Below are 20,623 nucleotides of genomic sequence, written 5' to 3'. Positions count from 1 at the left end.
CTCAAGAATAATCCGTGGATCAGGTACAAACAGGTTCCTCAGTGTGTGTGTGAGATCAGGTAAGCAGTGAGGCGCTCTCCCCGCCGCTAGAGGGCGACAGCAGAGCTATTGAGCGCATTTTAAATAGTCAGACCGGCAGCTCTCAAATGCGTAGCATGAGGAAGAATTTATTAAGAGTTCTGGGGGAGAGCTGGAAGAGTTACAGGCACAGATTCGTTCCCTGGATTGCTTTAAATCTTGGTAAAAATGAAAGGTATTCATTCTTTTTAGTCCTTTAAAAAGTGCGTCGTACACAACCAACTGTCCCTAAACTGCTGTTTGGACGTTTTTATGTATTGCAGAAACGCGTGTAGTTTCATAGTGTATGTTTCCTTGCTGTTATTCTATTGTGCAGGACATTGCGCCAGGTCAAAAACCGGGACGAAGACAAACGGTTGGACGATGACCGAGTCATCTCCTTCCTCCTGAATTTTTTTACCGAGCTGCTTAGAAACGACGCGAGCAATCAAACCGAACAGCTTCGCCTGCTCCGAGCTTCCTCGCGAGATTACTACATTACCCACAATGCTGCAGTGCGAAGTCCGGAAGTGTCACCTTGCGAGATTATGCTGCACACACTGGGCTTCTGTGTGGAGAAAATGGCCAGCTCGCTTCCAGCTGCGGGCATAGGGGTGTTTGTTTCCCGGGGCCAGGTCCCTAAAGGTGTACCTGTAGCCATGTATCCAGGTACCTCAGACACTGATATACCTCAAATCAAATCCACAAGCACTGTCAACCTAAATCACAAATTTCACCAAAAATCTGACACACATCTCATTTACAGTTCAAGTTCATATCTAACTCCTGGTGAGGTGGGTATTTTTTGATCAAACCCTTTCTGTATTGGATAGTAAAGAACCTTTACAAGACCAAGGTTTATAAGGAGACCGTGTAGATTTTGCTGTAAATCTACACCCTGTAGCAGACAGACTTTGGTCCAAAGATTGTTTTGGGTGGCTATTTTGGCCCTAACCCAGGGAGCAATTGTCATAAGCCAAATAACGTCTGCAGGTTTGATTTAAATGTGTCTGAAAGTCACTGACGCTCGCTGCTATTAAGCCAGTGTTGGCAAAGTAGATTTGAAGTAGGACTTGTTGACCAACATTTGACACTCAACGTGGTTTTTAAATGAATTACCACTTGGGCTAGCTAAGACTGATTTCAAGAAATGGCATTGTTTGTCTAACTTAAGTTTTGCAATGTCAATTGTAAGCAACGTGGAGTGCAAAAAAACAATCAAAAGTTTGGAGGATCATTCAGTGTTTTTTCTTGTATTATATTTAAAATTGTACATTTAATACTAAAGACATCCAAATAAAAGAACACATTTGAAATGATGCAGTAAACAATGTGTTTAATAACCCAGAATATGTTTTTTATTCCCGATTCTTCAAAGTAGCCACATTTTGCTTTAATGACAGCTGTGAACTTTTCTTAAATGGTTTTCCAACAAACTTTTTCCCAGAGGTATTGAGTTCTTGTTGGCTGCTTTTCCTTCAGTCTCTCTGGTACAACTTGTCTCAACTGGATTTAGGACGGGTGATTGTGGAGGCAGCATCATCTGATCACCTGCCTCCTTCAACAGATAGCTCTTACATAATCTATAGGTGTGTTTTGGGTCATTGTCCTGTTGGAAAAATGATGGTACCATTAAGTGCAAACCAGATGGGAAGGTATGTTGCTGCTAAATGATGTGGTAGTGATGCTGGTTAAGTGTACCATTAATTTGGACTAAAACACCAACCAGCACAGCGCCCCCACATGGTTCACAGTGATAACCACATATTCAGGAACTGTTTATTCACCCTCTGTAGAACATGTAGAAACTATATGTAGGGGGTGTGTGTTATATTTATGAAAAATAATAGGAACTAATTCTGAGTTCATTGAGTCTGGAACCTAGAGGTATTGGGTTAGTTTCAGAAATTCCTCATTGTTCATGCTTTCCTGTGTTTGATACAACAAAGTCTTCTAAACAAATAAAAATTTGAAAATACTCAGTGTATTAACTTTGTACATGCAAAATAAAAAAATATATACAGGTAGCTTAATCCAAAGATGCATCTCTTTGTGACTGAAAGACTGACTGAAAACCATTTTAAATATAGTTTGGTAATTTGGAGCAAGTTTCATCCTTATTCAGTACAAAAATGTCAGTAAACATATGGTATTTACATCAGCCAAATCAAGCACTGTCATCAAGGTAGTAAAAATCAAACAGTTCTGAAAATCTAAAAATGTCATGCTTTATTGACTTAATGTCTATAGGCCTGCTTGTCACTAGTCTGATGAGCTACCATTGACATAATTCCCTGGAATTGAAATATCTACGACATCGATTTTCTAACCCCTGTGTATGCTTTATATCTTAACATGTACTGTTATTACATTTGAATGATGTGTTGGGGTCTGTACACAAAATTTAATCTCTACATGAATAAATCTAAATTTGGTTTTTTCCAGGTACAGTGTATTTCTCATCTCATCAGGTTATCCCTATTACACCATGCAGAAGTCTTAAACCTTAATAATGCTTATTTGCCATGTAATCCTGTTTTAGAGCTTCAGAAATTGGTAGTATTTCGTACTGAGATGGATTGTAAATAGAGGGAATTTTGAATGTGGTTAAATATCGATTTGAACCCCATGGTGCATGAATGTTGCATTCTAATCCTAAGAATAATTAGTTCCATTTCCACAGGGACCATCTATCAGGCAGACGAGCCAATTCTTTTCCAGTCCATTCGAAACCCATTTATATTCCGATGCATCGATGGCGTTTTGATCGATGGCAATGATAGAGGGCTCTCCAGGCTAGTTTTTCGGTAACTCCATTTTGCAAGGCACAGATCATAAAAGACAGATGTTTAAAGAAGCACTTTCAGCCTTTTTTTTTTTTTTTTTTTTGTGTATATATAACCTATAGGTCATGCAGTGGACGGGACCAGCTCGGCCCATTTCATTTGTGTGACCACTCCTGGTTGACGCCCCGTCCAGAAAACCCTCTTGCCGTGGGACAGTATGTCAACAACTGCTCTAAGGGCAAGTTGCTTCATAATTGTTCAGTAAAAAAAGAAAGTGAAATAAAGCTGGACGTGAAGGGGTTTCATGTTAGAATGACAGTTGCGGAGGTCAGCTGAAATCTTTCACTTAAGTTAGAATATAAAGGAAGCAGGTTTGTGTTGCTAATTTCAGTGGTTCAGGTAAACAATGTCTAATTTAAATTTTTTATCCTGTTATCCAATCTTACCTAATGCATTGTATCAGGCCAATGTTTATGATGTGATTCATTGAAGTGGTAATGCATAATATTTAAAGGGAATTTCTACACTGATGCACATATTATTATTTTATATTAAAAGTAGTTCTGATGTGTTTCACAATTCTGTAGCCAATATGTTGGTTGGTTTATTTACATCATCGCTGTAAGAAAGTTGCTAGCACAGTTACATGTGGGACAAGTTGCTCAGCTAGGTAGAGTTTTAGCAAAAAAAAAAAACCCTGACTTTGCTAGTTAGCAATATATAAGATGGTAGTATTAGAATGAACGTGATCGGTTTGAGTAGCACTGTACAGAATGAAAGATTAAAGCACGGCATCATCGCTCTCCTAAACATTATGCACGTTGTTCTCTGGAATCTTTCCTTTAATTATTCAATGATTTTAGCTTACTTCATAAACATATACTGTCTATATATTATGATGGTGAGCTGAAGGATCTGTTGAAATGTCACTCTTTCTAGCACACTGGAGACTTTTTTTTTTTTCCAATGATCCTGTTCTCGTTTTAATTTGCAGAGAAGGCTGCTAATGTCTGTTATCAGGAATTTGATGTGCCTGAGGATTTCCCCATAGAGCTTCATCAATATCTTCCTAATGTTAATTACAGACCTAACATGCAAAGGCAAGAGTGGTTTAAATTCTGTTTCCATGAACCTGATTTCAATATTAATAAAAATGTCCGTCTTGTTCATTGCCACTAAAGATGATCTGGTTTCTCTTTCAGGAGGCTGCGCTGCATTGTTCTGGTGTCGTTAAGAGATATTAACAAGGGGGAGGAACTTTTCTCCAATTACTACACCATAGTGCACGATTCTTAACATGAAAACATGACATTTGCCCACAACTTGTTTCATAGTAAAGGTTTTTCTTATATTTTAAAATAGTCTGAGGTGGTGTTTTTTTTGCTTCTTGTCATTCAGCAAAAGCAGCAACTAAAGACTCAACAGGATGAAGAGTGGCCCATCCCTTAACAAATAGTGTCAAAGTTTAGTCAACTGTTTTATAATTGAGCCTTATTTTTAACTAGTTATTAGAGGATGTGTGTGTGTCATAAACCTGATGTAAAAGCAGCCATATCTAGATAAATTGTTGTTTTTTTTTTTTTTAAAGATGGAAAATCATAGAATCTAAGCTACTTGCTACTATATGCAGCCACAGTTACAGTAGAACCTCATTGTGTACAGGTCAATAACAGTTCACCAAGTCTGTACATTTTAACCAGATCATATCAAGTTCACACAGTACTACACAGACATCACAGTGCATCAAAGCGTTACCAATTTTTCAATATTTCCAGAACTTTATTCCTGGAAAACTGTTTATTTAAACAGTTAAAGTAGAACAAAATACAAAATAAAAACCAACAGAAACAATGTCTATGTACAAACATTATGAATGATAATTTTCTTTTGAATAATTGCTGTTTGATTGTCTATTTAACACTAGAATATCTTTACACCAAAATAAGTGTTAAATTATTTTTTTAAACTGTAATGCTTGTCTTTTTGTTCCCCCCAGCAGAGTCAACATATGGGGGGGGGGGGGGGGATAAACTGATAAGGAGGGTCTCTACATTTACAATAAATTTGTATGCCTCTGTAAGCAAACAACCATCACTACCTTTACAACAATTGTATGCTAGTACTTTCATACAAACTTTGGACAGGAATAAGTTACTTTAACACAATTTCCTAAAGCTCTGCTTAATCCTTGGAAGGACAGGAGAAATTAATTGCACAACCTACAGGACTTGAGTATTGTTTTTAAGTGTATTAAATAAATGGCATCAATGCACATCCTTCAAGTATCAAACAAACACAAAAAAGTTAAACCATACTTAAGTCACTCTCTTGCAATTCTTAAATCTCCTCAGCAAAGACATTAGTCTATAAAACGTCCATCACTCGGAGAGGCCGCTGTTTCTGCAAGTGTTTTTCCAGGTTGATCTGAACATGCAAGGTTTCTGAATGAGTAATGAACGTTAAGGCAAAACTGCAAAACCAGGGTCGTGCCTTAACCAGCAAAACATTCTCTCTTTCCAGATGAGTTCAGTAAACCCCCTAAGATGTTGTAATACTGTACATTCAACTACTTCAAAGTCCTGTGTGAAGACGTAGCGCTGACGTATACCGTCTGCACCTGCATGAAGAGATTCACATGCACCACTTACTGATCTTTACAACACACTACACCCACTTGCAGTGTAAGTGAATAAATAAATAAATAACTTCTTTTTAAGCAAATCTCTTGTAAAGCAAATCCGACAAAAAAAAAAATAGAGATATTCATATATATATAATCGGCTAAACGGTAAAGCAAGTAAAGGCATTTCTGTGGAATACTCAAGTTACAGACTCAAAAGCACAGAATTTTCAAGTTCAAGTCTGTTTGCCAAGGAAGAGAATGTGGGAAGTTTTTTTTTTTTTTTTTTACATCCAAATCTGTACATATTTACAAATTATTGCCATATGAGAGTACGCAGGAGTTAATGGAGGGGGAAAAAAAAAAAAAAAAAAAAAAGGTTGAGGTAAACACGCATGATCATGTCAGTACGAGAAGGTCAGAGCTTATAACAAGCTCGCTGAATGAGGGTAAGTCGGTTTGTCGATATGTGAATTGAAAGATAAGAATCGATCAGCTTGCTCAAATAATTGAGAACCATACACAGGTTGAAATTACTATAATAAATGCATAGATCAATTTAGTGTGATCACTCTGTGGATCGTTTAGATATCTAGTATAGCATAACATTTCTCTTCTATATGAGGGGGAAAAAAATTATCCTGGCAGTGACCATTAGACCCAAGGGCCACACAACATAGGTAATATAAATATATTCATAACTGAGAATGGGGATAAACTGATCCATACAAAAAACCTTCAGAAATAACAACTGCATCTACTCAGCGCAAGCTTGCTAGAAACTCCCATGCAAACTATCAAATTCGCAGTCACTCGAGGCAACAAAAACGGGACAGAACACATCAAAACATAGAAAAAGGTCATGTGCCAGCAAATTCCACACATTCAACATTTGCCGCCTGGTTTAGTTACCAATGTGCAGTTCAATGGTGTTTAGAGCAAATAAATACCCCCCCCCCCAAAAAGTGATCAAACACTACAAACAAGAATGCAAAATTAAGCATATAAACAAAAACGGGTTAAAAAAAATAAAATCATGGCCTGTGGAGCAGTGTTTTCCGTCTTTCTGACAACGAAAAAGATCTACAAGTACTCAAATTTTGTGGATGAAACAATAACGACTATTAATCATTCATAGAAATGTACTAATTGGTTAGTTACACAAAAGCTAGTGTGACTAGACATAAAAGAGGAGCATTTTAACAAATTATGGTAACGTGTATTTCTCAAACTGAAGTGTCTCGAGCCTCAATCTGAGGGCCACCTGAATGGATATCAATATTAAGATAAGCATTCACTAGTCACTGCAGCTCAGATAAGTGCTCCTGCAAGAGGCACAGTGGCTCAAATTTTGAAAGTCTTTTGCTACAAATCAAACCATTTCAAAATATTTTGAGTAAGTACATAACCGTGACATGATGCAGGGCGTAGTTACCGCCCAGCGGGTCTCGCATTTTAAGATGCACCATGACTAATAGCTCGAAAAGAGAGAAGGCTGTCAGAAAAAAAAGAAAAAGGCTGCGTTGTCTTGTGGGAATTACTGCAATCAAAGTTTTGAATTTTCACCTCTACCAAGGTTTCTCTTTCCACAGTATTCAGACAAGACAGGTGTGACAACAAAATATTACAGACTGAAAATAAATGGCTGTTAACTCTTGAAAACTCAAGATTACGATCTGTACAATAAGACATCACTGATGTCATAGTAAAAAAAGGATTCTGTACATATATACATACACATACATTTAAAAAAAAAAAAAAAAAAAAGAGGGGGAAAAAAACGGAATAGAATTTTTCAGTGAGAGGCTATGTACATGGTCCACGGTGAAGTAGAGCGAGGCATTTTGTTTTCACTCAGACTGCAGTGCTGTGTGCTGATGTAACGCATGGCTTGCTATGTAGCTGCCTGAATCACTGAAGTCAGTAACTGAGACGGCCATTTTGGTACTAGTAAAGTCCACGGCCATGCTACGCTCGTTAAGGAAGGGTTCGGGCAGGCCCATCTTGAGCCTCTTAGCGGGAGGTCTTTCGCAATCCTCACCACACACATTCAGCTGCCCTAGCTCTGAATGGTAGAAGCCAGCATTCAGGAGGTTAAGGCAGTCTCCGTCACTGTTGCCAGAGAAGCTAAGCGGCTCGCTGTGGTTCAGGGAAGAGCGGTGGAGGCCATCAAGTGACGGGAAATTATAGGAGTCCAGGCAGCCCACATCGCTGGGGTTGCACACTGATGCCACACTGCTGGTAAGCGCTGGAGGACATAGATCTAGGTCAAATTTTCATTTCTACATATGCAACAAACTCTCATATGAGGTAAACCAATCTGTTTAATTGATCAATTATGCCTTAATGCTTACATAACTTACTACCAGACATTCAATGTAATTACTTTTACAGTAGCTATGGAATAAGGATAAACCAATCATATGAAGTGTTCCTTTAAATTATTCTACTTTAGTATTATAAATGTTCCTGTCTAAAAAATGTTCAACATTTTAGACTTTCTTTTGTCCAAATCAATATTTGAATAAACCACCAATTAAAGCAACAGTAATGTGTCACATTAATACACTAATATTGCCTCAGTGGTGGTATGAACTCACCTGAGAGGTCACTGGCAGTGATGGAATTGAGGATATTAAGCTGCTGGTCAGCTGAGCCCTCTATCCTGCCGCTGCTGTTAGAGCAAACTGAACCCGAGCTATCCACCAGACCCTCGGCTTCATCCACCAGTCGATCCATTAGGTCCCTGCAGACAAAACACATTAGCATAAGTAAGCCTTTGCAACTGTAGATAGAGATTTTAACACATTCATGTTTTAGGTCAGAATGAGCATATGAGAAACTCACGTTACTCCAGGATAACTGCTGAACTTCTTTTTTCCAAACCGGTTTTGTTGGACAAAGAAGTCAAAGCGTTCTGACTTTTTCCACATGTAGTAAAACGCGACACATTCTGCCACAGTCCTTGTGTGCACCTTCACAAAAACAATTCAAGACAAATAAGAAACAGTTCCAGAGTTTCAATGTTCTCATGTCTCATTGCCTGTTCAAATTTACCATCTTTAAAACTTAAAGTATTTTTGTACTATATAAACGCAGTCAAATATTCAAACAAAACTTTCATCTAGAGAATATAGAAGCCCAATTTCCAAAAATGTTGGGACTTTTTAAAATGCAAATAAACCAGAATGCAATAATTTGCAACTCTAAAGCCCCATATTTTATTCACATAAGGACACAGCAAACGTTTAGACTGAAGAAATGTATTATTTTAAAGAGCATTTTAAACTTTTTTTTATCTGATGGCAGCAACACACCTTAAAAATTGGGACAGGGCTATGAATAACACTGTAGCATCCCCACATCTTTTAACGTGAGGTCTGTATACATCTGGGAAGTGAGGAGAGTTGCTAAAGTATTGGGAAAGGAATACTCTCCCATTTGTGTTTGATACAGGATTCTAGCCGCTCAACAGTCCTGAGTATTTTGTCATTTTTAATTTCATAATACACCAATTAGTGAAAGGTCTGGACTCTAGCATCCAGACTCTTGTACTATGAAGCCATGCAGTAATAGATTATGTATGCTGTTTTTCATTGAAATATGCAAGAAAGGAAGCACATGTTGCTCTGAAATGTATAAACATTTCTGCATTGATGCTTCCTTTCCAGATGTGCAAGCTGCCCATTCCATAGGCACTAATGCAACCCCATACCATTATGGATGCAGGCTTTGAAATTGAGCACTAATCACCCTGGTGGTCCTTCTACCCTATAGTTACGCTGGTCTCTTACATAGAGATTCCAAAGATTTGTAAAAAAAAATATTTCACTATTTTATGTCGAGGAACATTATTCTGAAATTCTTACAAAATTTGTAGACAGTTTTTCCCAGAGATGGTTAAAACTTTGCCCATATTTACTTCTGAGAGACTCTGCCTCTTACCCAATCATGTTACAGATGTTGATCTGTTGCCATTTAACCTAAAAGTTACATTTGGCAACCTTCATATTTACTGGCTGATACCAATATCTTGACTAAAGCAGTTCTTACAGACACAGATAGACATTTAAAAGCTCTGTGTCCCTGATGTTTACTATATGTTTGCAACTTCCTTGATAAAGTTTAAACTTAATGAAACTGACAAACACGGGCCACAACCACCGAGCATGATAATGTGCAAATATAGGACAACTAAAACCACAATTTCTTGCCAAATTACATTTTGAACATTTCAGTGACGCTGTGTTCATGTGTAATTAGATATGTTGATAAATACTAATCACCTGAAAATTACCAAATGTTCAAACCAGAAAATGTGTTTAATGCAACAAGACTAAGATCTAGTGTAAAAAAAAATATTTTCATATTCAGCTTGAAATATGAAGCCTGCTGTTCAAAAGCCCAACAGTGTAGGTATTTATCTTACTTTGTGTTTCTGAATGAGGTGGAAATTCTTCTCATACAAAAGAAGCGCATGTTCAAAGTTTCTGCATTCTTCTTCGGTCCATGGGAGCATTTCATCTGAAAAGAAATACTTGTTAGATCAATTTTGCCCCTGTACCAAACATACCCAGTTATAATAAACACTATGCAAACCAACGTACCCTTTGATGATTTTTCTTTGCTGCGATATCTTTTAAGAGCGTCATGGACATTGTAGTTGCATTTAACAAGCTCATACAATGCCTGGAGAAAATAAAATCAGGAGGATTTACTTTTTTGTCCACCATCAATTTATGATGTAAAGAAGTCTAATATTTTACATTTGAGAAAGGAATCAACAAATACCAAATTAATAGATATTCATCCTTTAATGCAAAACTCTAAGCCTTACCTGTTCATTGTCTTTAACAAGACCTTTTCGATCCCTCATCGCACCATCAGCAAATGAAAAAGTGGCCTCATGCAAAAAGTCTTTCACTTTCGACTCTGGCAGTATATCTGGCTGCCACAGTAACTGATCTTCATTCTCATAAACTGAGGATTAAATGAAATTTATGTAAAAACGCAAACACAATATTGTCTGAGCAAAATATTACATGACTTAAGGGTAGATATATTTGTCATAATCCTGAAATTTCCACAAAGGTCACTTATTTTTAAACAAAACTCCACCCTTTTCATGACACTTTTTGCTCCCACTATAATGTAATGATGGAATATTCTTTTCAAATTTAGCAACTTACCTTTCTCATGTTCACAATAACAGGTAAGGGGAGGAATTTCAGCTTGATACTGGGATCCAACCATTATTTCCTGTTGAAATGAAAGATATATTCATTACATATGCACATATACATACACACAGGTTTTGTTTATTGATTTTAGATTTGAGTTAGTCCACTAAAATTTCTGCTGCTTAACAAGAAGCCCCCACCCCAAAACAACCCTGAAAATAAAGGCTCACCTTTCGAGAGTCCTCTGTGGTCAGACCATCCTCCTCACCTTCAGACTCTTTATCTCCATCATAAATAGCGTTAGCTGCAAAACCAGGAAAAATATTCACAATGGCATCATCTTTAATTGTTAGCATTGTCATTCCTATTTTTTAATTTACACTTCACTTCCACTTTTAGAACTGTAAATAATTTAGACATTTGGACATCCACCTTGACATCTGAGTACACAAGAGAAACATTTTCCTTGCCAGATGGTAACAGCCCAGCCAGCCAGTTTTGTTTCAAAAAGTAGGTTTATGAGTTCAAATCGGTGAATTCAACTACTTTTTAGAAAACTTCTGCATATGCCGACCCTTCCATTCAAGTGAATCTACATTGAACAGGCTTTACTTCCATACTTTCCCAGTGATCAGGGCCCGGTTTTTCAAAAGTAATCCACTAGGATTTTGGATAACAATTGGATCAAATCTTGAAAATGGGTTTTTCAAAAGAAAAAACGGATTACATAATCGAATTAGATCATGTAATCCAATCTTGGTTTTGATCCGGATCAAACCTTTAGTTTGGGTTTTTCAGAACTTTTTTGTAGGATTTGGATCACTTTGATCCAAAAAATCTGGATTAAACTGATCCCTTCAGAAGGGTGGATTCAGCGTGGATTCCATGCCCAAAATGTAATGAAAACTTTAAAAATGTATCAAATAATACTATATTTGGATCATGCAGTATCTTACAAGATATCCTATTTATTCAATTAGGATAAATGATTTTATTTATGATTTTTTAACTATTTATTTGTATGATACAGCTGCAAATAAGTATTTGAACACCTGAGAAAGTCAATGTTAATATTGGTACAGTAGCCTTTGTTTGCAATTACAGAGGTCAAACGTTTCCTGTAGTTTTTCACCAGGTTTGCACACACTGCAGGAGGGCTTTTGGCCCACTCCTCCACACAGATCTTCTCTAGATCAGTCAGGTTTCTGGCCTGTCGCTGAGAAACACGGAGATTAAGCTCCCTCCAAAGATTCTCTATTGGGTTTAGGTCTGGAGACTGGCTAGGCCACGCCAGAACCTTGATATGCTTCTTACATAGCCACTCCTTGGTTATCCTGGCTGTGTGCTTCGGGTCATTGTCATGTTGGAAGACCCAGCCTCGACCCATCTTCAATGCTCTAACTGAGGGAAGGAGGTTGTTCCCCAAAATCTCACAATACATGGCCCCGGTCATCCTCTCCTTAATACAGTGCAGTCGCCCTGTCCCATGTGCAGAAAAACACCCCCAAAAGCATGATGCTACCACCCCCATGCTTCACAGTAGGGATTGTGTTCTTGGGATGGTACTCATCATTCTTCTTCCTCCAAACACGTTTAGTGGAATTATGACCCAAAAGTTCTATTTTGGTCTCATCTGACCACATGACTTTCTCCCATGACTCCTCTGGATCATCCAAATAGTCATTGGCAAACTTAAGACATGCCTGGACATGTGCTGGTTTAAGCAGGGGAACCTTCCGTGCCATGCATGATTTCAAAGCATGACGTCTTAGTGTATTACCAACAGTAACCTTGGAAACGGTGGTCCCAGCTCTTTTCAGGTCATTGACCAGCTCCTCCTGTGTAGTCCTGGGCTGATTTCTCACCTTCCTTAGGATCATTGAGACCCCACGAGGTGAGATCTTGCATGGAGCCCCAGTCCGAGGGAGATTGACAGTCATGTTTAGCTTTTTCCATTTTCTAATGATTGTTCCAACAGTGGACCATTTTTTCACCAAGCTTCCTGGCAATTTCCCCGTAGCCCTTTCCAGCCTTGTGGAGGTGTACAATTTTGTCTCTAGTGTCTTTGGACAGCTCTTTGGTCTTGGCCATGTTAGTAGTTGGATTCTTACTGATTGTATGGGGTAGACAGGTGTCTTTATGCAGCTAACGACCTCAAACAGGTGCATCTAATTTAGGATAATAAATGTAGTGGAGGTGGACATTTTAAAGGCAGACTAACAGGTCTTTGAGGGTCAGAATTCTAGCTGAAAGACAGGTGTTTAAATACTTATTTGCAGCTGTATCATACAAATAAATAGTTTAAAAATCATATATTGTGATTTCTGGATTTTTTTTATTTTTAGATTATGTCTCTCACAGTGGACATGCACCTACGATGACAATTTCAGACCCCTCCATGATTTCTAAGTGGGAGAACTTGCAAAATAGCTGGGTGTTCAAATACTTATTTTCCTCACTGTGTGTGTGTGTGTGTGTGTGTGTGTGTGTATGTATATGTATATATATATATATATATATATATTCATTCATCACAATCGAAAATATTTTTGTTTTTAGAATATTTATTAGTGATGCATGCAATGATTACAGAATTACCCCAAAAATGCAAAGAATGGCAATCACTGATTTTTGAAATCCAAAACAATTCCAAATCAGAAATAGTGTCGAACTATTGCGTCCCTTGTTGCACGTCCTGTTTGCTTGTTCTGGCAGAATGCAGGAGGTTGGTTAGGGTCTCCAAGGGGCTCAGGTGCATCATTGTCAGCACATAGAGGAACATTGCGCTTAGTAGCGATGTTGTGCAGGACAATACAGCAAGGGTTATGTTGCATGCTTTCTGTGGTTCCACTCTCAGGTAGTTAAGGCATGCAAAGCGCCTCTTAAGAACTCCATTTAAACGCTCAATTGCACAGCTTGCTCTGCAATGAGCAGTGTTGAAGCGTGCCTGCGCCGGTGTATTTGCTGTTAGAAAAGGAGTCATCAGCCATGGTAGGAGTGGGTAGGCACTGTCTCCTAATATTATGCCACCTGGTCGGTTGGTTTGGAGGTCTCTATATAGAGCGCTCTCCCTCAGGATGCGTGCATCATGGACAGACCCAGGCCACTTGACAACGCAGTTGGTGATGATGAGGTCAGCATCACACACAAGTTGGACATTGATGCTGTGCCTCCCCTTTCTGTTTATAAACTCCCATTCATTCTCACAAGGTACTTGTATATGCACGTGTGCAGTCGATTGCTCCAATAGTATTGGGCATATTCCCCAAAAGAAAAAAGCTGCGCTTAGCCTGGGCAATCTGGTTGTCCTTTGGAAAAGAAACAAATTAATTGACCAGGCTGGCCAGTGCGATTGACACGTCTCTCACCACATCACACAAAGCTGATTTCACCAATCCCATATAGTCACCAACAACCTGATAGAAAGTCCCACATGCATAAAATCAGAGAGCAATAGGGATCTGGTCTTCCACAGACAAACCGTGACTCCTTTGGGTTCTGTGTTGAAGTTTTGGCCTGAGAAGGTTCACAAGGTACTCCATATCAGCCTTCCCAAAGCAAAACCGGACATACAGCTCCTCAGTGGTGTATTGCTCCAGTGGCTTGGTACGTTCAACATACACCCATTGACGGTATCCTCTCCTGGCAAAGTGGTGGTGGCGGTGGACAACACCTGCCATTTCACTGTCTCTCTGTGAAAGGCTGATTTATATGGCTGTGTAGTTGGTCTTTTCAGACACACCTATTACAACTGATTAGTTTTGGCTTGTGTTCAATTGAGGCAATTGGACCCAAGGCCTATAATTGATGAACAATGTTCACTATAGTAAAGCAACAGAACCATGGACTCAAGAAGCTGTAACTTCACTGCTGCTGAAACCAATGCACTACTAGAGGGTGTTTGATGCCATTATGGAACAATAGTGGGAAGTTTTAATACTGCTAAGGATACCAACAAAAAGAATAATGATGTTTGGATTTTAATCACAGAAAATGTGAATGCCATAGGGTCTGGCCAGAATGAGGACCACAGACCAAATCAAATTGCGGTGGAAGAATCTTAAGGCCAGGGCAACAAAGGACCATGCTGAAGCCAAAAACCCACAAACAGGCAACAAGCCATTTAAGAGGGGAGATTACACAGATGTGGTCCTCGACATAATTGGAGGTGAGAAGTCGCAAGCTCTCCATGGTATTCAAGGTGTTGTAGGGGATGGCGAGCCTTGGATTGAGGAGGAGGAGGAGGAGAATCTGCCAGTTCCTCGTGAGGCTGATCCAGAGAGCGTATTTATATTGAATCTCAGCTCTGTTCCTGAGGAAAAAGCTGGATCCTCATTGGTTGAGCCAGTGGTAGTTGCCACAGAATCTCAGAGCAAAAGTCTTGAAGCGCCCTTCATCAAACAAAGATGATGATTACAAGGCACTTCTGCAAAAAGAGACTGAAAGGGCAGAAGCACAGCTTCATCTGGCAGAGGAACAACAGGAACAACTGACTCTGACCAAACTGCAGCAAACCAAGGCCAGACTTGAGATCCGCCTCCTAAAGGCTACGCTCAGACAAGCTGGTCTCTCCACATCAGATGAGGAAGTCTGAAATTATTGTGGAGTATTTGACATCAAGTCTTTTTTTTTTATTTTTTTATTCAATACATCTATATTTAAAACTTGTTATAAATATCCTCAATGTACAGTGTTTGTGTTGTAGGTCTCAGATGAGCGGACTGCTGGAAGAGGATGGGGTGGGGTTTTTCTTGTGTTTAGTTTCTTTTAAATGTGTGTTTTTATTTCAAATAATAATAAACTTATATTGACCCCACACTGGCTATTCTACTTGTTGCTCTTTACATATCTATAGTTCTATATTGTGATTTCCTATCCTGTTTGAGCACTGGTTATCCAGATTTGGTGATCCTGAAAAGTTCCTATCTGGATCAGAAAACTTAGCTTTTTAAAAACACCTTCCAAAGTGGATAGATTCGAAATTGCTATTTTTTGTCACAGTGTGGACTGCGAAAAGAAATGCAAAAAAAAAAAAAAAAAAGATGCATTTTCTGTCATTGCCTCAACATTCCAAATAGCCAGAAAGAAAATAAATGCCAGGCGGAAACGAGGCAGGTCGAAGGTTCTTACATTTTGCTCATGTGTAGTACAGGGACTCAAGCAGTTTCAGACGTTTCAATGTGGATGAGAAACTTCGGGAAAAGATTAAAAACAAAATTGTGGACGTGGGGCGGTTTTATACGAAAACGCCGTTTTCAAATTTATCTGGATTAGTGTATTATTGCCTTTGTTTTATAAAAAAGTATTTTTACAAATATTTAATTTTCTATTTTAGAAAAACCAAATAGGGCAATATTATGGAAACTCAAACATTGTTTAATAGTCTGTGTTCTTTTTTTTTCCCATACTAATCCAGACCTGGATATCACTCAAATCAAGTGCCACGATTTTTTATACCTTGACAAAATGCATACAAATCCTGTTAGGGTCACCGTTATCAAAACGGTCATTCAAAAACTAAAAACAACGGCCTTTCCTTTAGAAATAATGACAAATTCCCACTCTTTACAAGATAAAGATTTCTTAGTTTGAATGCTAAAAAAAACTTTTTTTTCCCCCCTTTCTTTATAGTAAAAAACTACAGTAGGAAAATCAGTTACACAAGTAGGGAATTTAAACCTGTTTATCTAACCTACACTCGAGCATAACTGTCTGCACTAAGCGGTCTTGTACCGTTACTGTTCTGTTACTATTTCCCCCCAAAAGAAAAAGAAAAAAAAACTTACAGCGAAGAGTTCTGGGAAAGAAATCGGTGGTTTCATGCGACGTCACTGAAGGTGTGAGATCATCAGCAGAAGACTGGGTTTCTTCATCATCCCCAGAAAGCAGATCTTTGGCAATCTCTTCCTGTTCGAATAGAAAAAAATGCAATTACAATTTCAGCAGATATGCATAAAAAGATGACTAAATAAGAAAACCAAAAAAGAAAATCAAATCTAAATGATAAAATTATCTAACTAAAATTTTTTTTTTTACACATGATCAAGTTTCAAATGTGTTTTTTTGCACAAATGTATTGAGCATGCATGGTAATTCATATGCTATTTACTTTCAACATTTACACTCATACAAAGAAACTCAGTGTTTCTCACATGATTTTAAATACTAAGGCAATTTTAAGTCTGTCTTATAAAAACATTTACACAGAACTGTACTATGAAAAGAAAAATTAGGCCAATATATAATCCACTCTTAATTTAAAATGTGTGGAAAGACTTAATTCTCTTTAGACTTAATTGTATTTAAAATTTTAAAGCAAAAATTGCAAATCAAGACATATACGAAAACATTTTCTGACCTACCTTGTCTAACGTCATGTCAGGTAACTCGTCCGTCAGTTCAACCGAAGAGCTGTCTGCACTCGAACCTCCAACTGTGCTGGCTGATGGTTCATACCTATACAAGGCAAGCAGCTCTTCCAATGGCATGTTCCCCTCCTGTTTATTAAAGTTGTGTCATAATTGGGCTCAAAACATACACTGTAAATTGTAAAAGTAAATAAATAAAGGTTCACCTTCTCCAGATCGGCTATCTCCGAACTCCCATTCGACTCCCCTTCTCGCATCTCCTCTTCCTCTAAAGTGTGCTCGTCATCATAGTCATGGACCAACATGTCCGCTGTTGGGTCAAAATCGTGATCTTCTGATGACAAAGAGCCAACTGCCAAAACAAGCCAATTCTCTTTAGTTATATAAAAAAAAAAGCCCTGGTCTGCGATGAGGATGTGCATTGTAATAATCATACTGACAATGTCCCAATTTCTTAATTTCAAATGTAACCAAACATTTTTTACCCATTATAACATTATTAATAAATAGTGTAAATAAAAATTTGTAATTACTTTGCAAAATTTTTTTTTAAAAAGGAATTACTTCGGCTGTAGGACTGATCTGGTTAGACTAATTGATGATTTAATGTAAATACATTAAGAAATAAATCAAGGTAAGAAATAATTCAAATTAAGCTTACCTGGGCTTGTACTTCCTAAGGAAGCCTGGAGGACCAAAAGAGGAGACCGCGTTAGATCACACCATATAATAGAAATAACTTGCTTAGGCCTATTTAAAAAAGGACTAAAGTATCATTTATGGGGTTTTAATACTTCTCAAATGTTTTTTAAACGTAAATGAGTCCTTCAGGTAAGAAGTGAACTGAACTCTGTCGGATAGCGGGCAGGTACGACCCAAGTTCCAGATCATAACTGGTTGCTTTAAAAACTACCTTCAAACTTCTCTGTACAATAATTTTTACTATTATTTTTTTTTACAATCTGTGAATATTCAGCGCGATATGCGGAGGTGCGGAACCGTTTTATATATACCGAAATCGATTTAGCATCGACTTACTATTACATAATTATAATGAACGATTTTGCCGTCGTATGTCGTCACTTTGCTGAGGCAATCCAGCTAGCAGGCTAGCGCTCGGTAAAAACACTTCAATATTACTCCCTGAAACCTTTTCCAAAAAAACTCCACGGGTGATAAATAAATAGGAAATAATTCAGTTGTTCTAATAAGCGCATTTTAAACCGTAAACCCACAACCGTACAGAATAAAATAATTGATGAAGTAACCAAAGCTATCTACAGAGGCGAAGACGGCTAACCATTTCCCAGACGAAGAAGCATCACTGCCTTAGATAGCAAGCCAGCTAGCGGCTAAACCAGCTAGCAAAGCTGACGCCGAACACCGACGCCCGGCCTAAAACTCCGATCAGAGTCCCGTCGCATTTATAGCGTCATAAACCGGTATTTTTCTAATCAAAAACATCATTTCGCAATCATAAAACGTTCATCGTCCTAATGCTATAGAAATAGTTCGGTATAGCGGGCTATAAAACGAAAAATAAACCTTAAAATAACGTAGCCTATCCCATCTTTTTTCAATCTTACCTCCGCCATATTGGTACCTTTCGGATACTAAAAGGGCTTTTTACTCAGGAACCCGGATTGACACGACGCACCAATAGGATGCGCGTATTCTCGAGCTCGATGCTCATTGGCTAAAAGCTTTTGAACGCACGGCGGCTTATGATGTCTCTGACAAGATCCACTACAGTCATACCTTTTAATTTCCCGGACTGTCACGATCGACTAGCTAAAAAGTAAAGTAATAAATTGTTCAGTTTGCCTTCAGTCAAAGGAAATTATCTTGGCTCTTGAAAATATAACACGTTCTAGAATCTGTAAAATTTCACAATTAAGCAATCAGTTACCACAAAGTATAACGTGCAGTTAAAATCTAATCAAATCAAACCAAAGTTTATTTGTTACATACATACAAAGTACGACATGCAGTGAAATGCTTTTTACGTCTGCCCGGCATTTAAACATAATAAGGAATGGAATTTAAGGATAAAAATAAAACCAGAAAAAAAAGGTAGATAAATAAAAGTAATAGAATTAGATAGAAAGGGTAGAAAGGAATAGAATTTAAGGATAAAAATAAAACCAGAAAAAAAGGTAGCTAAATAAAAGTAATAGAATTAGATAGAAAGTGTAGAAAGGAATAGAATTTAAGGATAAAAATAAAACCAGAAAAAAAGGTAGATAATTAAAAGTAAAAACTTTGTAAAATATATAAAAATATGTACAAAACTATGAAAATATATGTATTTACATGGATGCGTATGGCAGATATTGACAGTACAAATTAAAGTGATTTAGTGATTGTCGTTAAAGTGTCCATGTGCAGTGTGGTGTGGTATAAAGTGGCACTGTGCTGTGCAAGTCAAAAGTGAAAGTGTCATAGTGCAAAAGATTTGTGCACAAAAGTTGTGCAGAAAGTTGTGCAAAAATGAGTGAAGATGGAGAGAGAGGTCCAGTACTAGGTCCTGTGTGTTTCCTGGTTTAAACTCCGAATGGCCTGCGGGAAGAAGCTCCTCCTCATTCTCTCTGTGTTTGCTTTCAAGAAGCGGAAGCACTTCCCTAAACACAACAAAAAAAAGAGTCCATTGTTGGGATGGCTAAGGTCCTTCAAAATCTTCCTGGCCCTGGTTCGGCACCGCATGCTGTAGATGTCCTGCAGGTCAGGGAGCTCGGTGTGGATGGTACGTTCATCTGACTGCACCACCCTCTGGAAGGCTCGCCTGTCCTGCATGGTGCTGTTCCCAAACCAGGAAGTGATGCTACCTGTCAGGACGCTCTCAATGGTGCAGGTGTGGAAAGTCTTTAGCACCTAAGGGGGTAGTTTAAAGTCCATTAAGCGTCTCAGATGGTACAGACGCTGCCGGGCCTTCTTCACCAGGGTGTTGATGTGACAGGACCAAGACAGGTCTTGTGTGATGTGAACACCTAGGTACTGAAAACTGTCCACTCTCTCCCCTGGGGTCCTGTTGATGTTTAGCAGTTGGTATGACTGCTCCTGCTTTGTGCTGAAGTCCACTATCAATTCCTTAGTCTTGCTGACATTCAGGAGAAGATTGTTCTCCTGGCACCATCTCTCCAGGTTTTTAATTTCCTGTAGGTAGGCTGTCTTATTATTGTTGGAGATCAGGCCAATGACAACAGTGTTGTCAGCAAACTTGATGATGGTGGTGGAGTTGGAAGTGGCCACACAGTCATATGTGTATAGTAAGTACAGCAGGGGGCTCAGAACACAACCCTGGGGAGCTCCAGTGCTGAGGGTGAAGGTGGGTGGAGTGTGTTTGTTCACCCGTACAGCTTGTGGTCTGTCTGTCAGGAAGTTGGAGATCCATGGACACAGCAGCAGCAGGATGAGTCCCATGACTTCCAACTTAGAGGTGAGCGTGGAGGGAATTATGGTGTTGAACGCTGAAATGTCCACATACAGCATTTTTGCATAATTTCCTTTTCTGCAGTCCAGGTGGCTCATCGTAGTGTGGAGAAGATGAGCAATGGTGTCCTCAGTAGAGCGGTTCTCCTGGTACGGGAACTGTAGTGGATCCAGTGTGTCTGG

At 38.5% G+C, this 20,623-nt stretch overlaps 2 protein-coding genes and 1 pseudogene across 5 annotated transcripts; 1 reads left to right on the top strand and 2 right to left on the bottom strand.

Annotated features, from left to right (window-relative positions):
- Positions 1 to 119: 119 nt before the first annotated feature.
- setd9 (SET domain containing 9) lies at positions 120 to 4,857 on the top strand. Its single transcript, XM_083569421.1, has 7 exons — positions 120 to 253; positions 395 to 726; positions 2,741 to 2,864; positions 2,966 to 3,081; positions 3,838 to 3,943; positions 4,046 to 4,368; positions 4,432 to 4,857. Exons 1-6 carry the CDS (start codon positions 147 to 149, stop codon positions 4,137 to 4,139), a joined length of 879 nt encoding a protein of 292 aa, XP_083425547.1. The 5' UTR covers positions 120 to 146; the 3' UTR covers positions 4,140 to 4,368; positions 4,432 to 4,857.
- Positions 4,599 to 18,709, bottom strand: mier3a (mesoderm induction early response 1, family member 3 a). 3 transcript variants are annotated; one of them, XM_083569415.1, is made up of 13 exons: positions 18,598 to 18,709; positions 17,673 to 17,697; positions 17,218 to 17,363; positions 17,006 to 17,140; positions 16,430 to 16,550; positions 10,874 to 10,947; positions 10,653 to 10,722; positions 10,301 to 10,443; positions 10,071 to 10,152; positions 9,893 to 9,987; positions 8,311 to 8,438; positions 8,064 to 8,209; positions 4,599 to 7,711 (listed from the first exon to the last, which is right to left on the bottom strand). In XM_083569415.1, exons 1-13 carry the CDS (start codon positions 18,604 to 18,606, stop codon positions 7,314 to 7,316), a joined length of 1,572 nt encoding a protein of 523 aa, XP_083425541.1. In that variant the 5' UTR covers positions 18,607 to 18,709; the 3' UTR covers positions 4,599 to 7,313. The 3 variants fall into 3 exon arrangements, with proteins under 3 accessions (XP_083425541.1, XP_083425543.1, XP_083425542.1); XM_083569417.1 differs by lacking the exon at positions 18,598 to 18,709 and adding an exon at positions 18,557 to 18,591; XM_083569416.1 differs by lacking the exon at positions 18,598 to 18,709 and adding an exon at positions 18,312 to 18,539.
- Positions 13,298 to 13,942, bottom strand: LOC310741519 (putative nuclease HARBI1; annotated as a pseudogene). Its single transcript has one exon. The product of its transcript is annotated as a putative nuclease HARBI1 (transcript).
- Positions 18,710 to 20,623: the final 1,914 nt, after the last annotated feature.

Source organism: Silurus aristotelis (assembly GCF_946808225.1).
Source record: "Silurus aristotelis genome assembly, chromosome: 18".
In the NCBI taxonomy this organism is placed as follows: domain Eukaryota; kingdom Metazoa; phylum Chordata; class Actinopteri; order Siluriformes; family Siluridae; genus Silurus; species Silurus aristotelis.
This window is presented reverse-complemented; position numbering and strand designations above follow the sequence as displayed.

What these genes read in the sequence shown, in the direction of transcription:
- setd9 (XM_083569421.1), top strand. Translation starts at nt 147, where the DNA reads ATGCGTAGCATGAGGAAGAATTTATTAAGAGTTCTGGGGGAGAGCTGG. An exon ending in TGTCAACAACTGCTCTAAGG is followed by an intron (nt 3,082 to 3,837) that starts GCAAGTTGCTTC and finishes TTTAATTTGCAG; the next exon opens with AGAAGGCTGCTAATGTCTGT. An exon ending in TACAGACCTAACATGCAAAG is followed by an intron (nt 3,944 to 4,045) that starts GCAAGAGTGGTT and finishes TTTCTCTTTCAG; the next exon opens with GAGGCTGCGCTGCATTGTTC.
- mier3a (XM_083569415.1), bottom strand. An exon ending in CCACAGAGGACTCTCGAAAG is followed by an intron (nt 10,723 to 10,873) that starts GTGAGCCTTTAT and finishes TCATTTCAACAG; the next exon opens with GAAATAATGGTTGGATCCCA. An exon ending in AGCAGTTATCCTGGAGTAAC is followed by an intron (nt 8,210 to 8,310) that starts GTGAGTTTCTCA and finishes TTTTGTCTGCAG; the next exon opens with GGACCTAATGGATCGACTGG.